Here is a 25296-nt window from a genome sequence, read left to right as displayed (position 1 = left end):
AGACGATGATGGAGCGGACGGAGGCCCTGCTGAAACACGCCTCCCAGGGAGGCAGATCTCACTGCTGTTGGGGACTGACTTCGCCTGAGCCTCACAGGTCCCCAGTGAGCTGCGCTGCTTTATCCCCATTACGCAGGTGAGAAAACGGAGGCTCGAAGGCTCAATGACTTGTCTAAGATCACAGATCCACCAACGGGTTACACTAGGACCTCAGACTCCACCACAGGGAGCTTCCTGTTGGATCAGTCCAAAGCACTCCATCTGTTTAAGTAAAGATGTGTGCACCGATTTAAAAAAATCCACCAGCCAGCCAACAAACCACCCAGCCTCCTCCCCTTGCACACAGCCGCGTGGCCATGTCCTCCCAGATGATCAGCATCTCCTGTTTGGACTCATTTGCAAAGAAGGCAGACTGGAGCCAGGAGACACAGAGGGGCCTGGTGGGTAACTTCGGTCCCCAGCTTACTGACTCCAACATGGCACTCTGTGGCCTGAGGGTCTCCATACGGAAAAGGAGATTAGAATAATCCCTAACCCACCCATGCAAGTGCATCCTTTCTGTTCCCCCTCCAGCCCCTCAACAAAACAGCAGAGGCTGAACTGGATATGATGGTGGTGGCAAGATGGAGATGGGGAGTCAGGCTGGCCGCGAGGAGAGACCGACTGCACTGTGACCAGCTGGACCACCTTGGGTAGCTGGCGCCTGGAAAGGCTGACCCTGAATGAGAGGCCCGACAGCGACCAATCCCCCAGCCCGATGGAAGCTCCTCGCTGCCTAGGGTAGCGCCTCTGAGAGCCCTCTGCTCAGATCCCTCCCCTGCGGCCCCAGCCTCCTCCACCCACTGCACCTGCCAAGATGGGAAGCAGCAGAACAGAGGCCACCCAGTTTCTTGACTGCCTCTGAATGATGGAGTAAACAATGGCAAAAGGAGAACCGAACAGTTTCTAACAAACAGATGGAAAGATACAGGGGAACTATTTTCCAGGAGTGTCCAGCAGAGACACACCACAAAGACACACCGCCTCTAGGCAGATCAGGGTTCAAATCTGAGCTTTGCCTTTTATTAGCTCTGTGACTCTGGGGATGTTACTCAACCTCTCTGAGCCCCCACCTTCTCATCCATAAAATGAGGGAACTATATGTGCCTACTTTGCAGTACAGTTGAGATTCAAAGACAAAAAAAAAAATAGGTAACAGCATGCAGTGCTGTGCCTGGCAGAGAGTAAACACGTGGACATGTGTCAGCTCTTAGGGTTATTGAACCAATTTTCCAACAAGTGCAAGCTGGCTCTGGAGGCACTGCCCCACATTGGAAAGGTCAGAAGTACAAACATGAGATGATGTTCAATGCAGGCTCGCCCAGGCCCCCCATCTGCTCCCCAGTGAAATGAGATGCAGGGTTTATTCCAAAGGGGCAGTGTGCACAACAGAGAGCTCTACCCACCCCCCCCCCCCGATGTTGTATGCTCTGTAACATTCCAAACAAGTCCTCTTTCTACTTACATATGTCTAGCGATGGAGGACTCACTGCTCAGAAAGTAGCCCACATCTGAGAACTAAACATCTACGCTAATCAAAGACCCTCTTCACTGCGCAAAACTCCTTTACCGCAAATAAATTCTCTTTCGGAGTTACTCTGAAGTCAGCGACCTCCACCTTCTAAAGGAAAACGTGGATCTGAGACTAAAACTGAGATTCCTAGGGCCAAGGTCAAACTCTACACATTTGCTGACACCCGGATGGCGTACCTGGCACTCTGGCTATTTCGTGTGGGAAGAGTCAGACTGCGGGGAAGGAAATGCAGAGCTGGCAGCACCAGGCGGTTCTGCGGCCCGGCCCGGCCCAGTGGGACTGGCCAGCCGGTGCAGTGACCAGGGCCTCGCCCTTCCGGCCGTCCCGTGGCACCCTCTGCAAGCCCCTCCTGAGGCATCCCCAGGATAGGGAGGCCCCAGGCCCCACAGGCAGCCTCTGGAGGCGTGTGTCTACCTGTGACCTTGAATCCGAAGGCCCTGCCAAAGGAATAACAATGAGAAATGTCACCAGACACAGCTCTCTTTGATGTGTCCCGACCCGGGGAGTTGGTGTCAGAAGACACACAGAAAAGCCAGATGGTATTTTCCAGGGTCATGGTTCACCATGGAGAGAAGCCCAGGGCCCCTTTCATGTCCTTTCCCGCATCAGTCCGTGCCAGGGCGGCTGGGGTGGGGGGACGAGACGCCGCTGAGCCACAAGATTAATGGTCTCCTAGGCAGGGGGCAGCCGCCCACTCATCTAGTCACGATCCTCGAGCGACTCCCTCAGCGTGGCTCTGTGAGGCGTGAAGTATAGAAAGGATCTGGTGGAGGGGCCAGCCCTTGCCAACCCAGCTAGGGCCCAGCTGCCTGGTCCACCATCAGCGACACCACTGGGAGCCCAGCCTGAGAGCTAACCCCCAACCCGGGTTTGCCTTTGTGGCTGCTGCTGGTAGCGGTACCACTGGGCTTGCTGAGGATGCAGGGGACAAGGGGGAGCAGGCGGTGGGGAGCCGGGGCAAGGACAGAACCCCGTTTCTGGAAGTCCATCCGTCCAGAGCACTGGCTTCCAAGTTTGAAGAAGGGCTCTCTTATTTTGATGTCTTTCTTAAAAGAGTTTGTTCGCTCGCATGCTCTGACTTCCTTAGCTTTTCAATTCAAATTGTTTTCCTTACAGAATACATACAGACAACCAAAAGGGTGAAGTCAAAAGGAAAAATTGCTCCCAGTTCCAGGATTCCCGAGCAGATTCCCCAGAGGTAACTCAAAGGACAGCTTTTTGTGTCTCCTTCCAGAAGTTTCCAAAGCACATGCCCCACATTTGGAACTTTAAAAACCATAAATGTGACTTTACTATATATTCTGTTCAGTCACCTGCTTTTTTCCACTTAACTCCATGTGTATTTGGTGTCAGTCCATAGGGACCTATGTGGCCTCTTTTTGTACCAAAACATTTCTTGATCCTCCTATCATAATCTTGGTACGTTTATTCTTCTTTATCTGGAAAAATGCATAATAAACTCAGTAATACTTTAAATTCAGTAATACTTTAAAATGAGCTTGCACTTTTCCTTTTAATGACCACAGCAATGTTTACAGAGAATGCTTGGGGCACAGCTGACTCTGTGGGTCCTGACAATGCCCCTGTGCAAGCATTTTACAAGCATTATTGTATTAAATCTTCCCACAACCCCTAATGGAAAGATTATTATTCTCACTTTTCAGATGAGGCCAGTGTGGCCCAGGGAGGTTACGTGACTTTCCCAAGGCTACACAGCAAGGGAGGCCCCGAGTTGCCTGGTGAATTCAGACCTGTCTGACGCCTGAGCTCCCACCCTCTCCATCACACCACCCAGGAGGTGTTTATTCCCACCTGTCCATCTAGTGTGAGTCACGAGTCAGGAAAAGGCTCTCTCTCCTTCCTCCACAGAGCCCTTCTCTAGCCTCGTCCGCTCAGCCAGCCATGTTTATATAGACGGCAATATTGCCAGAACCTGACAGTGACCTCAGATCAGGGATGACCTGTAAGGCGCCCACCTTGGACATGGGCTGCAGGAGCCAGGAGGCTGCCTGGAAGTACCCATAGGCTTGGCAGCAAGGCAATGCATTCTTATTTTCCTGCTAGCCATGGGGCAAGGCACCAGGAAGGGCAATGTGAGCCAGACAGAGGACATGGTCCCTACTGTCATGTAGCGAGTATCTCCCATCTTCTCCTCCACAGGCCCACTGCGGGAGGAGCTCCTGACTGTGTCTCCACTTTGGTCACCAAGATCAGAGAACAGCCTAAAGAGATGGCCCAGAGAGAGAAGCGTGGAGGGGGCCACAGGCCTGCATCAGGGGACGGCTGGCCAAGGAACCGTAGGAAGATGAGGCCACCTTGCCCGGGACGATCAGCTCATCTTTCATCCTACCAGTCTCCAGCTATGGAAGCCCTCTTAATTCTTTGATTTTTAAAAATCAGAATTGTCCATGTCAGTCTGTCCAGCCCTCCTCGGTTCTCTGCCTGGCCTGGGGCGGGCGCACAGTGTGACAGTGGGCCGGAGTTGGTGGTCTGCATTACTCAGCCCCGAGGCTCACAGTTCAAGTGCTCATGACCAGGAGGCCACGGAGGCCCTTACTGGCGCTGAGGGCAGAGAGAATTTACATCCAGAAGGACAGGCAGTGCATCACAAAGTGCTGGGGGCCATCAAGAGGCTGTGCGTGGGCTTTGTGCTGCACATGAGCTGCAGGACGGTAGACCAGGTCCTCATCCTCTCAGGGCCTCAGTTTCCCCACCTGTAAAATGAGGGCTTAGGCGCCAATGAGTCTCTTGGGTCTTCCCCCAACCGCACATTCTGCCTTCTCCCTCTGGGAAGCAGGAAGTCCCACATTGCAGCCATGCAGGGCGCTCAGGGGTTCCCAGGGGTGAGCCTTTAGAACAGAAGGTACAAGAAGAGGGAGGCAAGAGGTGTGCGTGGCCACAGGTAGCACTGTGCACAGCACCTGGCTCATAGTAGGCATGCAGCAGATGTTAGCAATTCTTACTGTCATGAGCAGCAGGAAGAGAAAAGCACAGTCAAACAGCCCAACATGACAGAGGCAGAAATGCAGGGCTAGGAAGAAAGCATGACAGAGTAACAGAACAGAGCTGCAGAATGGGAGAGAAACGGTGTCAGCCCAGAGTGGCCAAGTCTGCCTGTCATGGGCACAACCTCCGGCTTCACGGGAATGGCCAGGAGCTGAAATTACTGCATAGACCAGAATCCAAAGCGCTCTCTGTGGGAAGACTGCTGCTATGGAGCCCCCTTGCCTGAGCCCACCTGTCCCCCCGGAGAGGCCTCGGATTCCGATTGTGCAGGCACCTGCTGCCGGCCCAGGCCCTGCTGGGAAACACTGCACACTCACCACAAGCAGCTGCCCACAGCTGCTACGCCCTCGACATGGGCACTGCCCAGGGGACCCACCTCCCGGCCTGACCACTGCTCCCCTACAGACATGGCTTGGCTGCCACGGATCCCTAATTTCTGGGAATGCTCTGATGCTAGGTAACGTTTTTCTTTGCGATACAGATCTCTCATGCAACATCTAGATGTCGTAAAATGTAAAACTTTTTAGGTAAATACATTTACAGACCCAAAAAAATGATCCACTGCCAGACCACCTGAAACTATGTTTATTACTCTTACCACTGGAAGGTACCTGGCCGGGTAAAGACTTAGGGGATTGTGAGAGGTGGAGGAGGGGCGAGCGAGACTGATGGCCACAACCACAGTTGGGGCCGCTAATGGAGCCAAGTTGGGGGCACTTCCCAGGGCGAGGAGAGCCTTTCTGCTGAGGGTGTCTGTCCCTGGGGAGGGCAGGGCAGGTCCCCTACTGTTGCCGCAAGTCAAGAGTACAGGGTCTCCTCCTGGGGCTGCTCTGCTGGTCAGGTATAGTCAGGGGGGCTCGGGATAGAGAGGGAGATAAACTCCACACCCAGGCCTGGTAGATCCTGGCCCCCGCACACACAGATCGAAGCAGGCCTCCCTCTCTGCGGGGCTGGATGGCCACACGCAGGGAACTGGCCTCCGGCACATCCCTGCCCCACAGACCTGCCCGGAGACGCTCCAAGGTGCCGACCACAGGCCTCAAGTTCGGCTGAAACACGCTGACCCCTCTCAAGCCACTGTTCTCCACCAAGGCCAATGCCGTCCAGGGCAGCCGAGCCAGGGAGCCCCGAGGGACGGCCTGTCCTTCACCGTCCTCTTTCCCTCTCGGCAAGGGAGGCGCCTCCCTCAGCCGCGCACAGACAGTCATCGACATCCACACTTCCTGACGCGCTGACCTCTGCACAGCTGTCCCGGGACGAGGACCTGGCGGCAGCCTCGTGCGCCACATGCGCTTCCCAGGTGCTGTGTGCGCCCTCCCTGAGCCCAGGGGCAGCTCAGAGGTCCAGCTGGAGGCCACGTTAACGTGCAGGGAAAAACGTCGGGAGGGTCGGTCTGAATCCTCGGGGATCCGTGAGAGGAGCGGGGTTCTTGAGGCCCCCGGCATTCTGAGCTATTGCACGCAGACTTGGGTTTGCATCCTGGCTCTTGGGCAAGTCCCTCAACCCCTCTGGACCTCAGGTTCCTCCGCTGTAAAACGGGGACAGGACCCCGACTCAGGCATTACTGTAAAGATGGAGAGACCAGCCTGCAAGCATCCAGTCAAGCGCTATCTCAGCAGTTCCCTCCCTTCCAGCAGGGCCCCTCCAAGTTGCTGAGGCCCTAAGAGCCCAGGGACCATGTGACTCCCTCCCTCCAGCGTGCCCCTGCCGGCCAGGGCCCCGGCTTACCCACCCCCGCACACCCCCTGGCCCCTAGAGTCTGGGAACACAGGGCCCCAGCATGTGTCCGCTCCCTGGGCATCCTGAATTATCTGCAGCAGCAAGAGCAGGGCCTGGCTGCCCCTCCGGCTCCGTGCCTGCTGGGAGCTGTGGGGACCTACTCAGAACTGCAGCTGAGCAGAACAGAAAGCCTTCCGAAGAGCTGTCAAGCTCTAAATTCAGGCTGCAGGCACGGTGCTGGGTAGACAGAAACACAGTGGCCTTTAGAGAACCAGGGCACATGTTAGTCAGGGGGCCTGCTCCCAGTGCAGGAGTCGGGGCCTGGGACTCCCCAGCCCCCTCTAGACCCTGAACCCCTTGGATACGCAGCCCTTCTCCTCCCTGCCAAGTATGCCTTGGTGTGAATTAGAAAAACTAGGCTCAGATCTCACCTACCCACTCTACTAGGCACTCTTGGTCAGTGAACAACGTGTACAACTGTAAAAGTAGCTTACCAGCATTTCAGCCCAATGCCCAAATTTTCTCAAAATATATCCAAGCTTTCACTTCATATGTACTGAAGGCTCCTCCATGCCTGGCCGTGTGCTGCAGATTCACAAATGAATCAGACCCACGCCCTTGAGGGGCTCAGGATGGAGAGACAACTCTCATATAGAGGTGGGAAGGAGGGTTTAATTCTCAAGGCTGCCGTCTCCTTGGCAAGGGCATTTCTCTACAGACCAGGGATTCAAAGAATGAAATGAGACCCCAGCGATGAGATGCACCTTCAGGCCTGGGAAGCTGTGCAGACCTAGCCATTCCCTGGTGGCTGGAGGCTTGCTGTTCACTTACCACTGCAAGTGGGCTGCACTGGCCTAGGAGTTACGTAACTGAGTCCCTGTGCCGCGCGGGGCTTCCTGAGCCAAAGGTCTGAACCTGAAGCAACTCCCAGGTGACCACAGGTGCACAGGCCTCCTTGGGGAGCCAGTTGGCCGGGGCCTGGGGAACTGCCACAGAGGCAGCTAGCAGAGCCCGAGCCACTCTGGCCTCTCCTGGGCTCTGCAGACCAGATCCCCTCAACGTCCCACTTTCCTGCGGCATCGCGAGCAACTGCAGCACAGCCAGTGCAGCCCCAGCTCCAGCTGTTCACAGCATGTGCGCTGACTCCGAACAGTCCAGAACATTCCCCCAACTCCCACAGCCAGAGGGCCTGCTTTCACGGGCATGGCTGCACTCCCCAGCACTCCCCGGGAGAGGAGCTGCCCCCTCGCGTGGTCTTGGGGACCCGGCGCAGCCACCCACAGAGCCCCCTTGACCCTGAAGCTTGGCTGCTTTCAGCATCGGCTCCGTTTCTCTCCTGACCTCACGGGCGCCTGCCTCGCCTGGTCAGCCATGTTGGCCGCTGCCGTGGTCCCAGTTCCTCCCAGGCCTGGGGCACAGTCCTCTCCACCAGGGCCCTTCCCCTTGGAAAACGAGTGCTCTCTGTTTCCTGCTTTTAGCTACTCCAGTTAAAGCCCAGGGGCCAGGGGCCAGCAGGGAAAAGCAACAACCTGACACTCCAGGCGTAAAACTCACATGCCCCTACCTGGGGAGGTCATCTGAAAGGATGGAATTCGGACAGGGATGCGCCTGCGCGCATGGAGCAGTGAGGAAGAAATACTAAAAAGAGCCAATATTTATTGAGCACTTACTGTCTACCAGTCTCTGTTTTAAGTACTTCATGTTTATCAGTTTTTAATCTTTACAGCAATGCAATGAGGGGCGTCACTGCAGATAAGAAATCTGAGGCACAGAGACAGTAAGTCACTTATCCGGGGTCACACAGTGGGGACAGGAAGCAGCCAGGCAGTGGTGTGGTGGTAACTGTTCAACAACTGGCTGGGGGCGGGTCCTGATCTGCAGCATTTGCCGATTCCCATGATGTAAATACTCCAACCGTCACCAGTTTCAAGCTACGAACGAGACATCACTGAGCACAGAGCTGGGAAAAGATGGACAGTCACAAACTGTCACACAGAATTTCAACCGTGCGGACATATTAGAGGGAAATTTACTTCAGGAACATAAAGGTAATAAGATCTTAGGAAGTGATGAGTTTTGAGGACTTAATACCTTTGTTTTTAATACAATGTATTTAATTGTAAGTTTAGAGAATTTCATTTTTCATAATGGTGGTGTTTAACAATCAGCTCTCAAAATTCCTGAAAATTTATCGATCGGCTCTCCCAAGCCAGTTTGAGCTGGTTCCAGCACACCACTGGGGCCAGGATTTAGACTCAGTCTGGAGCCAGCGAGTTTCCTCCAACACTACACATACTGCCCCGAGAAGGGCACGGGTGCCCGGGTAGCCGGCCATCTCTGCCCCCACTGATGAGTGACGCAACAAACCAGCCCCTTCCATGGCTCCCCTCTCCCTCTTATGGCCCCTGGAGTCCCCTTCGCCCACTTCCAATCTCCCCAAGTTAGCTCCACCAGCATTTATTAAACATCTACTCCGTACCAGGCACTGTCTTAGGCACTGAGGACACAGACATGAGCTTACACTGTAGGGGCTCAGGATCTAGTGGGAGAAGATAAGCATATATTCAAATCCAACAGATTACAACCAGTCAGGGGTCCGGGACTGCAGCTGCGAGAGAGAGAGAGATTAATTCCCCCCGGGGAGGGGTCACGGATGGCTTTACCCACAGTGGGAAACATGAGTGGGGTTTTAAAGGATAAATAGAAGTTCGCCAGGCAGACTAGGGGTTGCAGGGTAAGCAACAGCAGGAACAGGAAAGACTAGATCTGAGATGTATATTTAGGTCAAAGTTGTGCAGACCAAGGAGGGGACTGGACAATGAAGAGAAAAGGAAGGAGGGAAGACACGCTCCATATCTTGGCTGGGGGCCCTGTGTCAAGGGAGGGGGAGGTACGGGAGACATGGGAGAAGCGGGTTTGGAGGGCGAGGCTGCGGCCCTGTTTTGCATGTGCTGGCGTGAGGTAGCCCTGGGAATCCAAGTGGACCCTGAGATTCCGACTAGGAGTCCTTGGAGAGCAGCGATGAGAGCACAGGGGCAGGGCATGCGAGGGGCAACAATGCAGGCTGCAAAGAGAGGCATTCAGCCTCAAAGTGCGTCTAGGACAGATTCCCAGGAAGGAAGGACAGGGGTCAGACCCTCGGGGGCCCCTGGAGGTTGGCTGTGGCCTTGGAGGATAAGGTTAGAGCCACCACAAGTTCATTTCTCCAGTGTCCCCTGTGCCAGTGACCCAGGCGGAGGGGGACAGAGGCCCAACTCAGTGTGCCACCTCTCCCATCCGCCTTTTCAGGAACAAGACAGGGGGCCCAACTTCCCCTTCCACCTCCGCCCCAAACTTGACCTGTGTGTCTGACCCATGCAGCTAAGAAGGGGTGTTCTGAAAGCTGGGATTAGAAAGCTGAAATTCTAGACGCAGGAGTGACAGACAACATGGAAGTGAGCGGTGCAGGCACGCAGCCAGACAGCCCCTGAGCAGATCCCGGCTTGTGCCAGCTGTGTGACCTCGGGCAAGTGACCTAACATCCCTGTACCTCGGTTTCTTTACCTGTGACACGGGGAGGATAATAGAACCTACTTCCCAGGGTGGTTGTGAGGAAGCAATGAATTAACACCTGAAATGTTCTCAGGGCAAAGCCCGGCATACAGTAAGTGCTCAATAAATGTCAATGACTGCTATTATTACAGTTGCCCACCTCTGACCCTATGGTTTATTTTTAGCTCTCTCATCTCCCCCAAAACTTTTCCTCCAGCAAACCCTAAAGTGATCCCCGGGGAGTTAGGTGTCTTGGGGAAGAGAATCTGAACACAGGTATGGGGCTCTGAAAACGGTGCTGGCTGCGTTGCTCCTGCATTCCCAGCAGCTGGGCGGCTTTTCTCAGACTGAATGAGGCCTGAGCACCTTCCGGCCTCTCTGCAGGTCAGGCAAGCCACTGCGGCACTGAGCACGGTGTGTGTGCATGTGTGTGCGCACGTGTATGTATGTGTGTGTTGGGAGGAGGCTGGCACACCACACTAGGAGGCAGCTGCAGTGCTAAAGAGCATGGAGCACGAAAGGCAGTTCCAAAACCAGAGCTGCTTGCTGAAGTCGAACGGGAGTGCTCCCCACTCCAGGACCCCGAGTTTCCGAAGGCTTGCCAAACACTGGGATCCTCACCCTCCTTCCCACCTTCTGAAGGCTCCGTGGTGGGACCGGCACCCGAGAGGTGCAGTGCCATCGAGGGCCTGTAGGGGGCTCTAGAGCTCTTCCATTTCCCACACTCTGGGCTGTGAGGGGACCTCGCTTAAAACAATGGTTGTGTTTACCCGGGCTGGGAGACTATGCTGCTCTGAGAGGTGAGCGAAGAAAAGCTGGGGTTCGCTGGTCCCCCGCTGGTGAGCCCCAGTTCTTCCATGCTCCTAACTGGCTGTTTCAGGTTCAGCCCCGTGTCCTCCCTACTCCACCACTGAACATGATTTGGGCGGTTTCCCCCACAGCCTCCTAGGGGACGCCTCCAAGGAGTCAGCCTCCTGCCCTTGTGTAGGAAGGCAGGGAGAGGCGCTGTTTTGGCTTCCAAGGTGCAGCACGGGTAGCTTCCGGTTACTGGGGTCTCAGGTTCCAGCAGTCCAGCCCCTCAACCTGCTTGTCAGGGAAACATCATGCAGAGACAGGTACCGGAAGAGACTCCGCTTACCCTGTTCTCCCTAAGGCAAAACTCAGTGCTCTGGGTGCTATGTTACGAGACCTCATTAAGCAGGTTTATTTACCTAATTGCAACTCCATCAATCTATCTGGATCACGGAAATCACTTGTACCCAACTTTCAAGGACATCGCCAACCTAACGGGTTAATAGGGGCAAAAAGTTAAAGACAGTCATTTAAAAAACAACTTGAAAAAACTAAACACATCGTCACTCTCTTGGGCTTCATCAAAAGCAGAAAAAATAAAGGAAATGTGTGTTTCTTAATCAGACCAGTTTAAGAAAAACACCAACAGATAGAGTGGCCAGATTTAGCAATTACTGCATGGGACATACTTATACTAAAAAAATTATTTGTTGTTTATCTAAAATTCAAATAATGGGGTGTCCTCTATTTTATTGAGCAACTCTACCCACGGTCGGAGGATCTAGGGATCCATTCAAAGGAAATTTCCTATTCTAATTCCTTCTCTGATCCCCTTGTGTTACATATGGAAACCCAAGCCACGTTGATCACAGTAAATGAAGTAATCAGTTCAAGCACCCCAATCTCACTGCTGAGGATTCTCATTGTGAGGCTGTCAAAGGAAGGAAAACTAACTTCCAACAGATAACATCAAAGAATGACTAAGAACACAGAACATTCAGTGTACACCCACTCTGTGCCTGGCACTTGTGAATTACTTCCGTTGAATCTTCACAACAACCCTGGGAGGTAGGTACTATTAGTGGAAACCAAAAAATGTATCTGTAAGTCTCATTTCTGTGGTTCTTGCAAAGGCATGTAAATTTCTGGTCAATTACTTCCCGGAGGCAGAAAGGGGAGGAAACCCAAGGACTCTATCCCATCCACAAACCAGCTTATTCATAATGCAATGCCAGGTCTGTTGCTATTTGGTTATGTGCCACTTACACGGGAAACTGTCTTAATTTCAGTGAATTATCACTGGCCTGGGGTGTGGGATTGTGGGAGAGAAGTGGGTGGGACACCCACAACAGTCTTCAGTAAATTGGCCTTACAACTGAGGAAGATGCGTTACACCTCAGGATAATAAACAGCTCATTTGCTGTGAATAAAGGCACGCTCAAGCCACCTGGAATACTCGGTGACAATGACACGCAGATTCCAAATGTTCTCTGTAAGAAAAAACACCCTTTCTCCTAATCCTTCTTAAACTCAACAAGACTGATTGGTTTTTATTATTCATGAATTAATTTTTTACTCCGGGTCCAACAAGGGAATTGAAGCTATAATGTTTCTCACCGATTGAGGGGAAAAAGCTGATCTCGACCCGAGCGGCACAGCCAGACTCTTGCTGGGGTTCCCCGGGGGTTGGATGTTTTGTTGTTAAATCAGTTAATAATCAATTATCCAAAGGTTTGGTTTTTTTTTTTTTTTCTTTTTTGGAGGAAGAAAAATTGAGTAAGAACACAAGTAAGAATATTAACATAGAAAAAAATGCAGCCAGCCACGGGAGCCCGGTATATGAGGTGCCTCCTATTATATTAGGCTGGGGTATTAGGCTGCCTCCTTTTTCCAAGGCACATGTACAGAAAAAAAGGAATGAGAGAGAAAATAACAAAGGCAGAGCCGATTTCAAAAGTAATGCACAGATGAGCAGAGTCTGCAGATGAGCAGGTCCAGGTCTGGGAGTCGGCATGAAGAGTCAGAAGAGGGGTCACAGGATGCAGAGGGGTCAGCTCCCTGTGCCCTCCCTCTAATCTCTGCCCCCAGAGGGCAGGCTGAAGTACCCAGGAGCAGCGGACACCAGCCTCGGGGAAGCTGAACAGCCGAGAAGGCAGCCAGGGGTGGCCAGGTGACTTTGCTTCTGTCTTCACACAGCTCTTTTCCCAGCTATTCACACGCGCCAAGTCCTAACCCCTCTTGTCCTCTGTCTGCCTTTGGTCTGCAAACCTCTCCTGAGATCGCGGCCAGAGAAACCAAGGAACAAGAGGGGCCCAAGAGGCTGATGGGCATGAGCCTCAGAAGCTGGTGGCACTGGGGTCAGACCTGACACAGCATCCTTTACAAGAAACATTTCTCCCCTCCGAGTTCACAGGCAACACACCCAGCATTTCTCAGGGGGTCCATGTGGCTGACACCATATTCTCCTCTACCCGTCTGTTCGTATTTCAGAAACCAGGCAGTTTTAGCTCCTGGATGAATTCGGACATGCAGACCTGAAGCCTTTGCACATTTACGTTTGCAGGAAAACCTGTTCAGTGGCAAGACACAGCAACCCTCATCCAGTTACCATGAGAAAACTGGTTATGAGAATTGCTTTGCGCTTTTAGGAAAGAAAAAGCTGTAAGCTGTTATGACCGCTATAATTATTACAACATCGCGTGATTGCTATTATATCTGTAAAAGCGGTGTACTTTCTGCCAAAGCTTGTTAGCTTGACTGCTTAGGTAGACAATGTCAACACACCCAAGAGACACATGACAAAGACGGAGACTAAGAGGAAAAGGATAAATACTGCGCTCTGCATGCCTGCTGAAGGCATGTTTTACCATCAAAAGGGAATGTTTTCTCCTGATCGATCAGGAAGGCCAAAACAAAAGCACAGACCAGCTCATTTCCTCTGCCTCACCAAGATCCCAAACTAGAGCTTACAGCGCTCGCAAGTGAGATGAGAAGAGAGAGAGAGAAATTGGTTTTGAATAAAGTTTAGTGCTTCCTGATGCCCTCACCCACACCTCCAGTCCCTATCACCTTGTTCCTCGGGGAATAGGCACAACCAACCTGGAATGTGCCTACAAACAGGAGGTCTGTCTCTTCCTTGTCATCTCCACCGAAACATGTGAACAGGCCATTGAAGTGGATCAAAGTATTGATGGCTGGAGCAGAACAGCGTGGCCAGTAACAGGCACTCTACTTTGGGACTTCATCCAACTAATCGTGCTCATCCCCTAGAAACAGCTCGAACACACCCACACACTCACACACATGCATATACACATGTACGCACGCTCAGGTAGACACACACAGACCCACATACCCTACACTCTTTCCTCCAAAACATATAAAATCAGAGAGAGAGAGAGAAAAGGACAAGGTCAAACTAGGGCATGCTGGAATGAAAATAGAGAAAAAAAATAAGTGAAGACAAAGGAAAATGTTAAATTGTAAGACAGAGAAATCTCAACTAAAACATCACCCTTTATACCCCCCTATGCTCCCCCTACAGCATTCCCTCACCACTGTATTTCCTTGTCCTTTGCCCTTCGGAAACCAAGAACATGAAAAGGCCGGTGATGCTCAAAAACCTTTTTCCGTGTATCTTTTTAAAAAATATAAACCAGGTAAAAATACCAAAAACATAAATCTTTGTAAAAATAATTTTAAAAATTAATAAGAAAACAACAAAAAAAATAATTGATAAATTCAAGTTAATTCAAGCAATTAAAAAAAAAAGAGCCAAGTTAAAATAACAGTATTCCCAGTTTTGAAAGTCAGAGTCTCCTGGATAGAAAGCTTGACGCTAATGGGGCCCTTCACATTCATGCAATTTTAAACGCAGCGTCTCAGTAAACACCGACGGTCAGGCGTGGGGCTGACAGCGGCTGTAATTGGCAGGAGAGGACCCTGATATAGTTTTAAATGAAAATTGATCACATTTGAAACCAGAAGATAAAAACAAAAGCTTGTCGGACTTTGTTTAACTGCCTTTTGACCTCTGGATGAAATGACATTGAGAAATAAAATAACATTATCCAGAAAACCATTCCCAGAAAAGGTTCAATGCCGAGGATGCTGGATGACACTACTGGATAGAATATTTTCAAGTCCTAAGGAACAGAGGAGAGAAATTTAAAAAGAGAGAGAGAAGAAGAAGAAGAAGAAGAAAAACTTCTTTGGGACTCCATGCATAGGTTGAGCAGAGCAAAATGAAGATTGTGTTTCTAACCTCCAGGACAACTTCTGTTTTGGGTTTATTTTAAATCAAGCTCATCCACCTCTGAATTAAAGACCTTTAGCCAATAGATTCTTTTTACACCTTGTCCGATTCCATGCTGAAAGTCCCATGGGCAGATTAACGAGTATGATTTTCCCTGACTTAAGAAAACATTTGACCCTTTAAGCTATAGACTGTCAATGGCTGTATCCAGGGAGAGAAGAAGTCGGGAACCCGCGACAGAATTGCCCAAAGGCTCCTTTTGAGAGGGGCCATCTGTTACCCCAGAGAAGGGCAGGACTGCCTTCTCACCCTTTCTGGGGTCTGCCTAACCCTGCCCAGGCCAGAAAACTGAAGAGAGGCTCTTAAGAAAGACTGAACTCCTCCAGCTAGCTGCAGGGACAGCCAGCGCTCGGGTCCCTCTGTGTTCCCTTTCACACCATGGAAAAACCCCAAGGTTTGGCAGCCCCCACTGGAATGTGGCCACGGCCTGACCTCAGCCCAGGCAAGGGGTAAGCAGGCAGCAGGGGCTGTGTTTAAATAGCAGAGCCCATTGCCCCCTGTTACTCCCGTCTTAAAGGGGAACGCCACAGTAACACACTCTCAAACGTGTGCACACAGCCCCTCCACGGTGGAACCTCTCCGAGGAACGGATGCGGCGTCTCATGTTTCGGGATTCAGAGATATCCCCTACCACAGAGGCATTAACAGCAACAGGAAAGGGCTTGCCGCTCCGTTAAGCCATTGCTTATAAATAAAGGTGCTGTTAAGATCCTTTCTATTCTAGTCCTGATCAGTACAGAAAGGTGCTCTAGACAGGGAGACAAGTACACTCACGGGGGGGAAAAAAAGACCCTGCAGCTCCATGTTTCCCCAATTGTGTGGTTTCTCGGTGTCTTTTGTTGGGTGGTTTGTTGGGGGTCTCTGCTCCCAGAGACAAATCAAGCCCGTGCTCTCCTATGGCCGACCTCTCCACACGTCCAGAGTGGGACCGCCCACAGCTGCCCAGCTCTGTGGAACACTCCCGCAGAAGCCAGGAGCCAGCAAGCACTCATTTCCCCTGCCCACTGAGCCCCAGGAGCACTCACAGGAAGTCATGATGGGTCCCCTTTAGAGCCCTGCTTTCTCCAACAAGGCCCCGGGAGCCACAGATCAGCATGCACCTAAGGTCTTCCCATCAAGTCCTTCCAGAGTGGCCAGGAAAGTGAGGGAGGAAATGCCCCAGAGCAGCCTTCCCCACGGGGTCACACTGTGACAAGAGGCAAGGGTCACTTGTCCGGTGGCCTAGGGAAGAAATCCCCCAACTCCTGACCTCTCCCAGTCATTGCCCTGACATCCCCTAGGAGGAAGGAGTCTGGCTCTGCCACCCGTTATGCATGACAGCCCTGCCCTTATCAGTGGAAGGTCAGCAGCCTCAGCAGAGGCAGAGGGCAGGCTGGCCCAGTGAGGGTTAATCTGGCCGGCCAGCCATCACAGGGGTCACAGTGATGTACAGAGAAGTTGAGCATCGCAGTCCCCCAGAGCTGGTCTGCTAATTACATTTGCAATTATAAACACCGCAACCTCCCTCCACAGGGACCAGGCCATACCAGCTGATGGGGCAACCAGCATGTAATCCCACCCCAGGCCACCCCAGCCAAACCAGGGGACACTGGAGCCAGCGGAAGCATATGGGTCCCTCCTCCAAGGAATGCCCACGCCTAGGGTGGTTCCCCGGAGGTCTGCAGGCAGTGGGAGTGAGAAAGGGGAACCTTATCAGAGACGTAGCGCAGTGGGGGGTCACCAGTACTTACAGTGTCAAAAAGATCTTTGATTTATCCCTAGAAATCAGCGAATGGCCTCAAGGGCAAACAGGTAGGATGTGGGCTCAGATTTGTCTGGTTCCAGTCCAGACTTGAGCTGTGCCCTTCGCTGCTTCCTGGCATGGTCTGTGGACCCTCCATTCGAAGCCCCCTTCCGGGCCCATGCACCCTCTAGGAACTCCAGGAGCTGCGAAGGACATCAGACGTTGAGAACTCAAGCCCTGCTGCAGTCTCCCACGGGAACAGTCAGTCAAGAGCCACCAGACTCTAAGACAGAAGCTCCCAGCGGAGCTGTGAGGAGTTCTGGCTAATTCTGGGCAGAACTCTTGGTCCAGCTGGAAGAGCATCTGGAGGGCCTCTGTCTCAGGGAGGGAGGGACAGGGCCGATGACGGCGGCAGGGTGGGAAGGCAGTGGCAGGGGTTCTTCAGGGTGTGGGCTGGGCCTTACTTTGAAGGAGTGGATTATGGTCTAAATATCTGCTCTTCCTTTCCCTTAAATGAGAACCACAAATAATTTTAAGCACCTGGGAAGACAAGTTGTAGAGAAGGGCACTGCAGAACCACGTCAAGAGCATCCTGTCTCTCATCTGTCTTCTGAATTCTCGCTCCTTTGGAATCCTGCTCCTTCACACAGTCGACTCAGTTGCCCGCCTGCAATGCACACGCCTTCTGGATGGCTCTCTCTCTCCCACGCACACCCTTCCTTTGGCCTGCTAGACTCGTCTAGATCTTCCCACTTCCAAGCGCTCAAAGGAAACAAGGCATTTTGCAGTGGATGGAAAAAGGAGACAAACTTTCCCAATGACTTTAGATTAGCTTTAAAAACCATTTGGCAAAATACCCAATTATCAGGAACACAAATCAAGCACACAGGACAAAGTTACAAGGGTCCCTGCGCTGGGGCCAGAGCACTCTGAGAAGGCAGGGTTGTGACATGAAATGCCTGTCACTGCCACTTCCCTCGCAGCACTTTCCCCGAAAGTCCCCTCTGTCCCTAGTCTCTCGGACTAAATGGAATATTTATTGATCACTCCAAATCAATAGAAGGAAAAGGTTTCTGTTTGGTGGGCCTGGTTGTTTCTTCATATGTTTTTTTAGGAAACATCTTTTCCTATGTCCTACTTATTGGTAAAATAGAGGATTGTTTATAAAATGAAGGGAGTTGGGGAAATAATAAGCTCCAAGAGGAAATTTCCAGTTGATGTCAGGATCTCACTGAGCCGGAAAGGGCCTTGGCCAGGACCAGGGCTCTCCACATTGACCCACTGTTTCCTCCTAGCTCATCGCTCTCGGGCCTGAACAAGTCCACCCTCCTATCGCTCCAGCCTCTTCCACGCGGCCCACACCTCCAGAAGAGTGGCAGGCACATAAAGCTTTATTTCCTAGAGCCCCTCCCTTGGAAAACCAAGACTAATGTCCTCGCTCTGATTTATTTTTAAATGTACCATTAAAAATTAATTTCCCCCTTTGTTTTCTCTGGGTCACCGATTCTGAATTACCATGTGGCATTTTTTCCTACGTGTCAACCCACATTTTACCTTCAGGACAGTTTGTTCTTTGTTTCTTTAACAACAGCGAAGTGGTCATCAGACAAGCCCCCCCAGCTCCCCAGGTTTTGTACTGAGGGTCTCCAGACGGTTCTGGGTACGGACACATTTGTACACAGGCACACGCAGGCCAGCACTCTCCCTCCCACTCTGGCTGATTATATATGTACATAAAATATTGATTAGAGATGGTAATGGAGTCACCTACAGAATTGGCTACGGGAAAATGAAAATGAAGGAGAGAAAGGTAGGAAGGTAGGAGTGTGTGTGTGTGTGTTAATTTCTCACCTGGGAAAGTGAGAATAACACGAGAGGCTTAGAACATGCTCTCTGTATGTTGGCAGGTGAGAAGTCAGGCTGGAAAGTGCTTTCTCGCTGAACTATGGGCCCTGTGCCCTCGGGTTTTCTCCAGTCCAGGAATGTCGACTAAGCCACATGGGTAGAAACTGTGCACACTAAACCACTCGTGTGTTATGTTCCACAAGAAACATCAGCACTGTAATGAACAGATTCATCCTCCTATCCTTCCAACAAACCAAAGAATTCAGTCCTGCTTGTTACTTTGCCACCAATGGCTCTAAAGCTACTTGTCATGAAGCCCCAGGGCTGAGGTCAGAAAGATGCCTCCCCCAAGACACCAGCCTCTGACCTCCACAAGCTCGTCTTTGGAAATTCTGTGCACCTGGACCACAGCAGATGCAAACTCTCACCGGGAAGCACACATCTGTATACGAGGCCAGCTCACCCAGGCTCGGGGCTGCTGCCCAGCAGGTCCTTGGATTTGAGAAATAGCATCTCACCGGGATCGTTAGCTCCCCAGTGCAGTTAGCGGGTATATTTCTGGCTTCTCCTGTGCCCCATGGACGGAGAAGCTAATTCTTTACAAAGAAACCAGGAAGAGGAAGGAATCCAAACTACTGTCAGGCTTATATTACATAGTAAATGATTCCCCCTTCAAACAGTCCCCACCCCCCGGGCCTGGGCTCCCTCATTCCCCTCTACTGCTTCCCTAACATCCTCTCTTTGCCCATATTTCTCCTCAAACTCAAGCCAGGGTTGCCGTCAACTGGATGAATTACCCAGCTGCTAAATCCTCCATCTCTCCTTGCTTTCCTGGTCAACATAATCAAAGGATGTACTTCCCCTCACGAATTTTCATATTTATTGACTATGATTTGAGCCAGGGACAAATACATAGATATTTCGAGCTCAACTAAAGAAGTCACCTCTGAAGAGAGAGAGCCTAAATAATTTAAATATCCAATATTTGTCATACTTGGTAATTTTATGTGAGGAAATGCCCCACAAGCATCAAACATTGTTCACAGCCTCACTTACCCAGCCCGGAGGTTTCTCTGGCGGCTCCCACTCCCGCTTTAGGAGGGAGCACCGTATGGCACGGCCCCACCCCCACCCCCACCAGCCATACAAGCGGGGATCAGTGTAACCTTTAAAGAGAATGAGAAGCCACTTTTAGAGTTGATGGAAATCTGAATCCATTATAATTAAGGATTCCCCTCATCTCCCAACCCAATCGCTTTCTTTCGACACTCCTGGCTAAATTCTGGTGACACTTAAAGGACCCTGTGCCCAGGGAAATCCTAAAACTAGAACCAAAAAGGTCAGCGTGGAGGCTGGGACAGTCCGGTCATCGACAGGAAACGCTGCTGTGAAGTTGTCTCCTCTCTCTGCGCGTGGTCTCCCCAGGATGGAGGTAGTCTGCGCAGCGAGGGGGGCGGTGAGGCACACTTCCTGGAACCCCACATTATCCCGAGCATCTATTTTAGAGATGTCGTGGTTCTTGGGAGGGGGTTACAAAAATGAAAGGATGGTGGAGCGAGCACTGACTTTGGTAGTTTAGTTTGCTTCAGAAGAAAAGAGAAGGAAGAAGAGGACTAAGTTAAGCAGGTCCGCGAGAACCTAGAGTTCTCATTTTATTATTATTTTAAGCTTTCCAAGGGGCCACTGCGCGCGCCCACACCCCGACGCCAGGATGCCAGCCCGGAGCGCGGCAGGACACGGAGCGCCCAAGGGGAGACCCGGGCAGGTACCCGGGCAGGTGGGGCGACGACCGCGGAGAGCCCTGGGAGGGAAACCCCGGGTGGCCAGAGCAGGACCCAGGAGAGCCCGGGCTGGACGCGCGGGGCAGCCGCTCGCCGTTCGGGGGATCAGTGCTCACTTTCCCACTCTGCGCGCTCGGCGCGCTGGCCAAGCCCGGGACCCCCGGGTTCCCGGGAATCCGGTCGCGCAGCCCGGCCCACCGCCCAGGCCCACGCCCCTCAGACAACCCCAGGTTCCCGGGAGGCGAGCGCAAAGACGCCCCGGGGCACGAAAATTGCGTCCGTCTGTTCCGCCGGACGCAGCGTCCCTCAAACCGGCGAACCAACTTTGCCTGCGCCGCAACGCCCGGCCGGCTGTCCCTACTCCTGGCGGGATGCGGGCTCCCCTCGCAGGGCATGCGGGGCGCAGTGCGTCCCGGGCCGCGCCGCTCGCACCCCTGGGCGCCTCGGGTCCACTACGCCGCGTGCGCGCCCTCGGGGCGCCCCACTGGGACCGCGGGGCAGGCAGCGCTGGCCGCCTGCAGTTTCCGAACCCGCGCCGCCCGTCCGATTTCGCTGCCTTGCCAACATCATATTTGGTCCCCAGTATGGAAGTTAAAATATTAAAGTCCAAGGGCCCGCGCGGAGGCTTTCTCGGACGGGACAGGGCATCTTTGCGATGTTCCCGCACCTGTTCTGGGCTGGCTCCTCCCCATTCCACAGAAACTCAAATATTTTCTCGCCACCGGGGAGATCATAAAGGAAGAGTGAATGAGACAGTGCTGCTCTTACCTAAAAGTAAGGGTTTGTAAAAGGGGTGCGGGAAAAGTTAGAGCGGGTTTACCCCCGAGAAGGAGACCCAGGAAGTGTACGACTTCCCCCCTCCGACGTCCCCCAAGTGCCCCCGGCGTCCCTGCCACTTCAAGAATGCCTAGAAGAATAACTGCGACACCCAGGACACAGACAGCCGGACAGGCAGAAGGACAGACCGACCGACCGAGAGCCAGAGCACCTACTGGTTGTGGTAGCCGAGGGGGTCCGGGATGCAGAGTTCTGACACGTCCATCAGTCCCGTTTTAGCATTCCCAGTTGGTGGAGAAAGGCGGCGGGGAAATCACGCGGAAGAGCGAGTGAAGGGCACAGGCGAGGTGCGAGTCCGGGCAGGGGCACAGTGAGCGGGAGCGGGCAGAGTGGGAGGACGCGCCGTGGCGGGGCGAGAGGGAGGCAGAGAGCCGCGCGCGCACAGCCCGGCGCTCCCACTCGGGCACACACTCCGAGCGGCAGAGGGGATGGGAAGCCGTGGAGGAGGCTCCGGCACCAGAGACTTGGAGCCCACTAACCCTACTGTAGCTTTAAGGCTGGGAGACTGATGTATGGTTTGGCTCCTATTGGCTATCTCTCAGGGGCTGGACTTAAAGTGACAGAATCGAGCTGGGGTGGGGGGAGGGGGGTAAGCCAGAGAGACTTCAATGGAAGCAGACGCTCAGGCGAGGTCCCCACCTCCTGAGGAGTAGGAGGACTGGGGTGTAAAGCCTCAAGCCTGCTTTCTCGCCATTAAAGAAAAAAAATGTGTCCACCTGGCTGGTGGGACTCGGGGGTTGAAAGATGTGCCGCTTACATACCCCCCCCACCCCCCCCCACCCCCCCCCCCCCCCCCCCCGCCCCTACCTCCCATCCCATCTTTTAACAGCAGGCCTAGCAAACTCACCTTTCAGCCTTTTGGGAGGATCTGTTTTACAAATTAAAAATGAGTCACATTTCTCCACTCTCACACCAGGGAGAAGAGCCCAGCTCCTTAGAAATTCAGAGCCTCAAATGCTGTTTGGTGCTCAAAAGTGCAAAGGATCAGGTCGGTAGGTGAGGCACAGTCAGAGAGCAGGAGAGGAACAGATTCCCCTCCCAGCTCTCATCACCTGGGCCAGCCTGTTCTAAATCTCGTATGGCCAGACGCAGGGCATGTGTCTATAAAATGCTCTCTAGATGCCTAAAATGATGCTCTCTTCATTGGCAACTCTCAGAAATGTACCCAGGACACAGACACAAGCCAATAAATTCCTGTCTGCTTAGGAAAATACAATCGTGGTTAAAACAACCAACTTACCTGCCACATCCACTTTGAGGCCCACAAGTAGACACTTCAAAATACACACCTGAATCCCCAGCTACGAACACACCTGCATCCCTGTGTGCTGCTCCCTCCATGAACCCAAATATTGCGAGCTGCCGATGGACCAAAATAAGCTATAAGTCAAGCCCCAATCCTTCTTCTGGGACTTGTCAGCTTTTGAGATGTGCCAGCCACGGGGATAATAATCAATTTGATGATTCCAATGAGTGTGGGGAGGGGATAGGTATAGAATTATTTAAAGGGGGAAAGCGCTCAGGAGACACCAGCACCTTATTCTCCTATATTCAACAGAAGACAATGAGCAGGAGGCGGAAGACATAATTTTATCATGCTGGCAGTGTTCAGGCACTTCAGAAATAAAGGCAGGGAGGGGTGTGAGAACCCCCAGGAGGGGCCAGTGGCTCAGGAGGGGCTGGCGAGTGGGCAGCAGGACCACAGACGACACTTGACTTGGATAAATGTAAGCGCGTGCAGGCTGGGAACCAGAGCTGAGATTTTTCATACGTGCTGAAGTGGAGGAACGCGTGAATTCTCCGGGCGCGGGGCTCAGGCAGGCATCTCACAGGGAGATGGATGAAGACGTCCGCTCTGTCAGCAGAACCCCCAGCAGCCCCGGATTTTGTTTTTAATCACAGAGGTACTTGGTTGCGTTAGAGATGGAAAGAGGGGTACAGAAAGACTTTGCTTAACCATGACCTCTACGCGACCACCATCTCGCCAAGACCTCAGTGACCGGTTTCTCTGCGTCCCTTCTGGCCCCCTGAAATGCCTTCTCCAAGCACGTAGCTACCCGGGCGCACTTGGTAAAATGCACATCCAGTGTCCTCTTGTCACAACTAGGAAAGAAGCCCCAGTCCTTCCCATGGCCCACAAGGAAGGCCCCACACGACAGCCTCCTGTGCGGCCTTCTGTACCCCTCCTCAGATCATGCCATGCTTCCCTCAGCGCTTACACCTGCTACCTAGAACACCCCACCTTCTGGACCGCACCAGAACCTTCTGCTATGCACTTTTTTTCAAGTAATGTAATAATTTGCAATGATATACATAGTGGTATGAGGACTAGCCACCCCCCAGATTGTAAGCTCTAAGAGGGTAGAGGTGCGTTTGGTTTTTTTCGTCGGAGAATCCCCATTGCTTAACAGTGCCTGACACATAGCAGTTGCTTGATGAAGATTTTGTTGAAGGAATTGTTAAAGCGGAGCCGTTTGGGGCAGAGTGCCAGAGCTTGCTGAGACACAGGATGGCTACCCGGGAAGGGGGTCGGGTCCTGACAGGTTGTATGGCATCAGCTGGCTCCATGCTCTGTGTGGGTGACCATTTTTAAGTGGAGACAGAGCACACTTGGTGGAGCATGAAAAGAAAGACAACTTCACAGCCCAGCAGTGGATGCAAAGCCACTGGGGGCAAGTGAGGGGAAACAGGGGGTCCGTGTGGGTTAAAAAGCTAGGCTAGTGCCCGCACACAATCACTGTCTGCCTCCAAGGCTCAGGGAGAAAGGTCACTGAGGGCCTCGCCTCTGGGCACTAGCTGATTGTCCTCCAGGGCAGGAATGAGGTCCTTGAGACCCCGTCCTCCTTAGACTGGCCTCCGTCACCATCCTGTCCAGCCTCCTCTCACACAGCCCTGGGCCAGAGCTCTCCTCTCCTCTCCCTCCCTGGCACGCAGGAGCCTGCAGACTCTGCTGGAGGGGAGATGAAGGCCCACCAGCCAGGACACCCTGGGGACCTGATCCAGCCCGGTGGGCCCAGGCTTTTCCTGTGCTTCTCCAGACAGACGTGGCCAGTCACACGCTATTCATGGGACCAGCCTTTCTCTGTCCTCAGCCAGCTCCTTCCCAAAGCCGAGTTCAGGTTCCACACCTCTGGCTGGAGAGGCGTCATTGTAGGAGCGTGCAGGGGACTCTGGGATCTGGTCCTGACTACTCCATGTGACCTTGCCAAAGTCATCTCTTCTCCAGAAAACAAAGATGGTGCAGGCTTAGAGAGGGTAGGCGGGGCCCTTGGGTTCCTTCAAGCTTGAAATTCACTCACTCAATCATTATTTCATGCTTCCGCCGCTCTCCTAGAGCAGGTGCTAGTTGCAATCCACCCCTAGCAAAAAGCTCTAAGCCACCCCTTCACTATCCTGTGTCCCAATACTGGCGCCCCCAGATGGGCAAGCCAGCCCAAAGGACGTGGGACAAAAGGAATTAGACACAGTAATTGTGGAGGGTGTAAGGGGACAGCAGTTCACATTGTTCTGGTGACAAACTTCTTTAAATAAATATTTATTAAATTCACAGAAACTTACAGCCAGGAAGGGCTCAGGAAATCATTTAGAACTAGCATCAGATTTTACAAATATGGAAATTTGTACATTTCTCTGTGTGTTGAAGTGACCTACCCAAGGTCACACAGCAAATAACTGGCAAAGCGTGCCATCTGTGGTCTCTGGATTTCTACTCATCCAGCTGCTAAATCTTTGTACACAAGTCTCTCCACTTTCCCTCCACCCTCCTCCCCCGAGTTCAAGCTCTTTGCTGAGGAATGTGAAGCCAAACAAGAGGAGTGCCATTGGCAACACACTTCGCCTGGTGGATGATGGGGACCCAGGCTTCTGTGTCTCACATGGTTTCCTGGGAGAAAAAAGAAGCACTGATGGGTGGACACCAATTTCATGACCTGTCGTCCTGCCATGAAGAATGCTCCAGGTGGCAGGTAAGTAGGAAAACATACCCAGACACAGCCTGGCTCACTCTCTTCCCCAAACCTGTGTTTCCCTAGGTACAAAAAGTACCAAGTGTGTGGTGGATAGCTGAACACAGGTCCACACTGACCACCCCTCTTTCCCATCTCAGTCTGTCTAAGTCCTTAGTGTGGGCTGTCCCAATGCCAGCACCTGGATCTCGAAGGGCACCCGAGTGTCC

General features: G+C 52.6%; 1 protein-coding gene across 2 annotated transcripts in view; it reads right to left on the bottom strand.

Moving 5' to 3' along the window:
- The window catches only part of ESRRB (estrogen related receptor beta), a 176697-nt gene that overhangs the window by 92453 nt on the left and 58948 nt on the right, over positions 1–25296 (bottom strand). The window contains exon 1 of one of the 2 annotated variants that reach the window (XM_070594145.1): positions 21278–21615. The exons of the other annotated variant lie outside the window; for it this stretch is intronic. Within the exon in view, the coding sequence (XP_070450246.1) occupies positions 21278–21327 (50 nt within the window). The 5' untranslated portion in view covers positions 21328–21615. Of the gene's footprint in view, positions 1–21277; positions 21616–25296 lie in introns of those variants that run through there. 2 annotated transcript variants of the gene reach the window in all.

The sequence above is a fragment of the Equus przewalskii genome, chromosome 25 (assembly GCF_037783145.1).
Source record: "Equus przewalskii isolate Varuska chromosome 25, EquPr2, whole genome shotgun sequence".
Classification (NCBI taxonomy): Eukaryota; Metazoa; Chordata; class Mammalia; order Perissodactyla; family Equidae; genus Equus; species Equus przewalskii.
The sequence above is the reverse complement of the archived record's forward strand: the minus strand, read 5'-3'. Positions and strand labels throughout refer to the sequence as shown.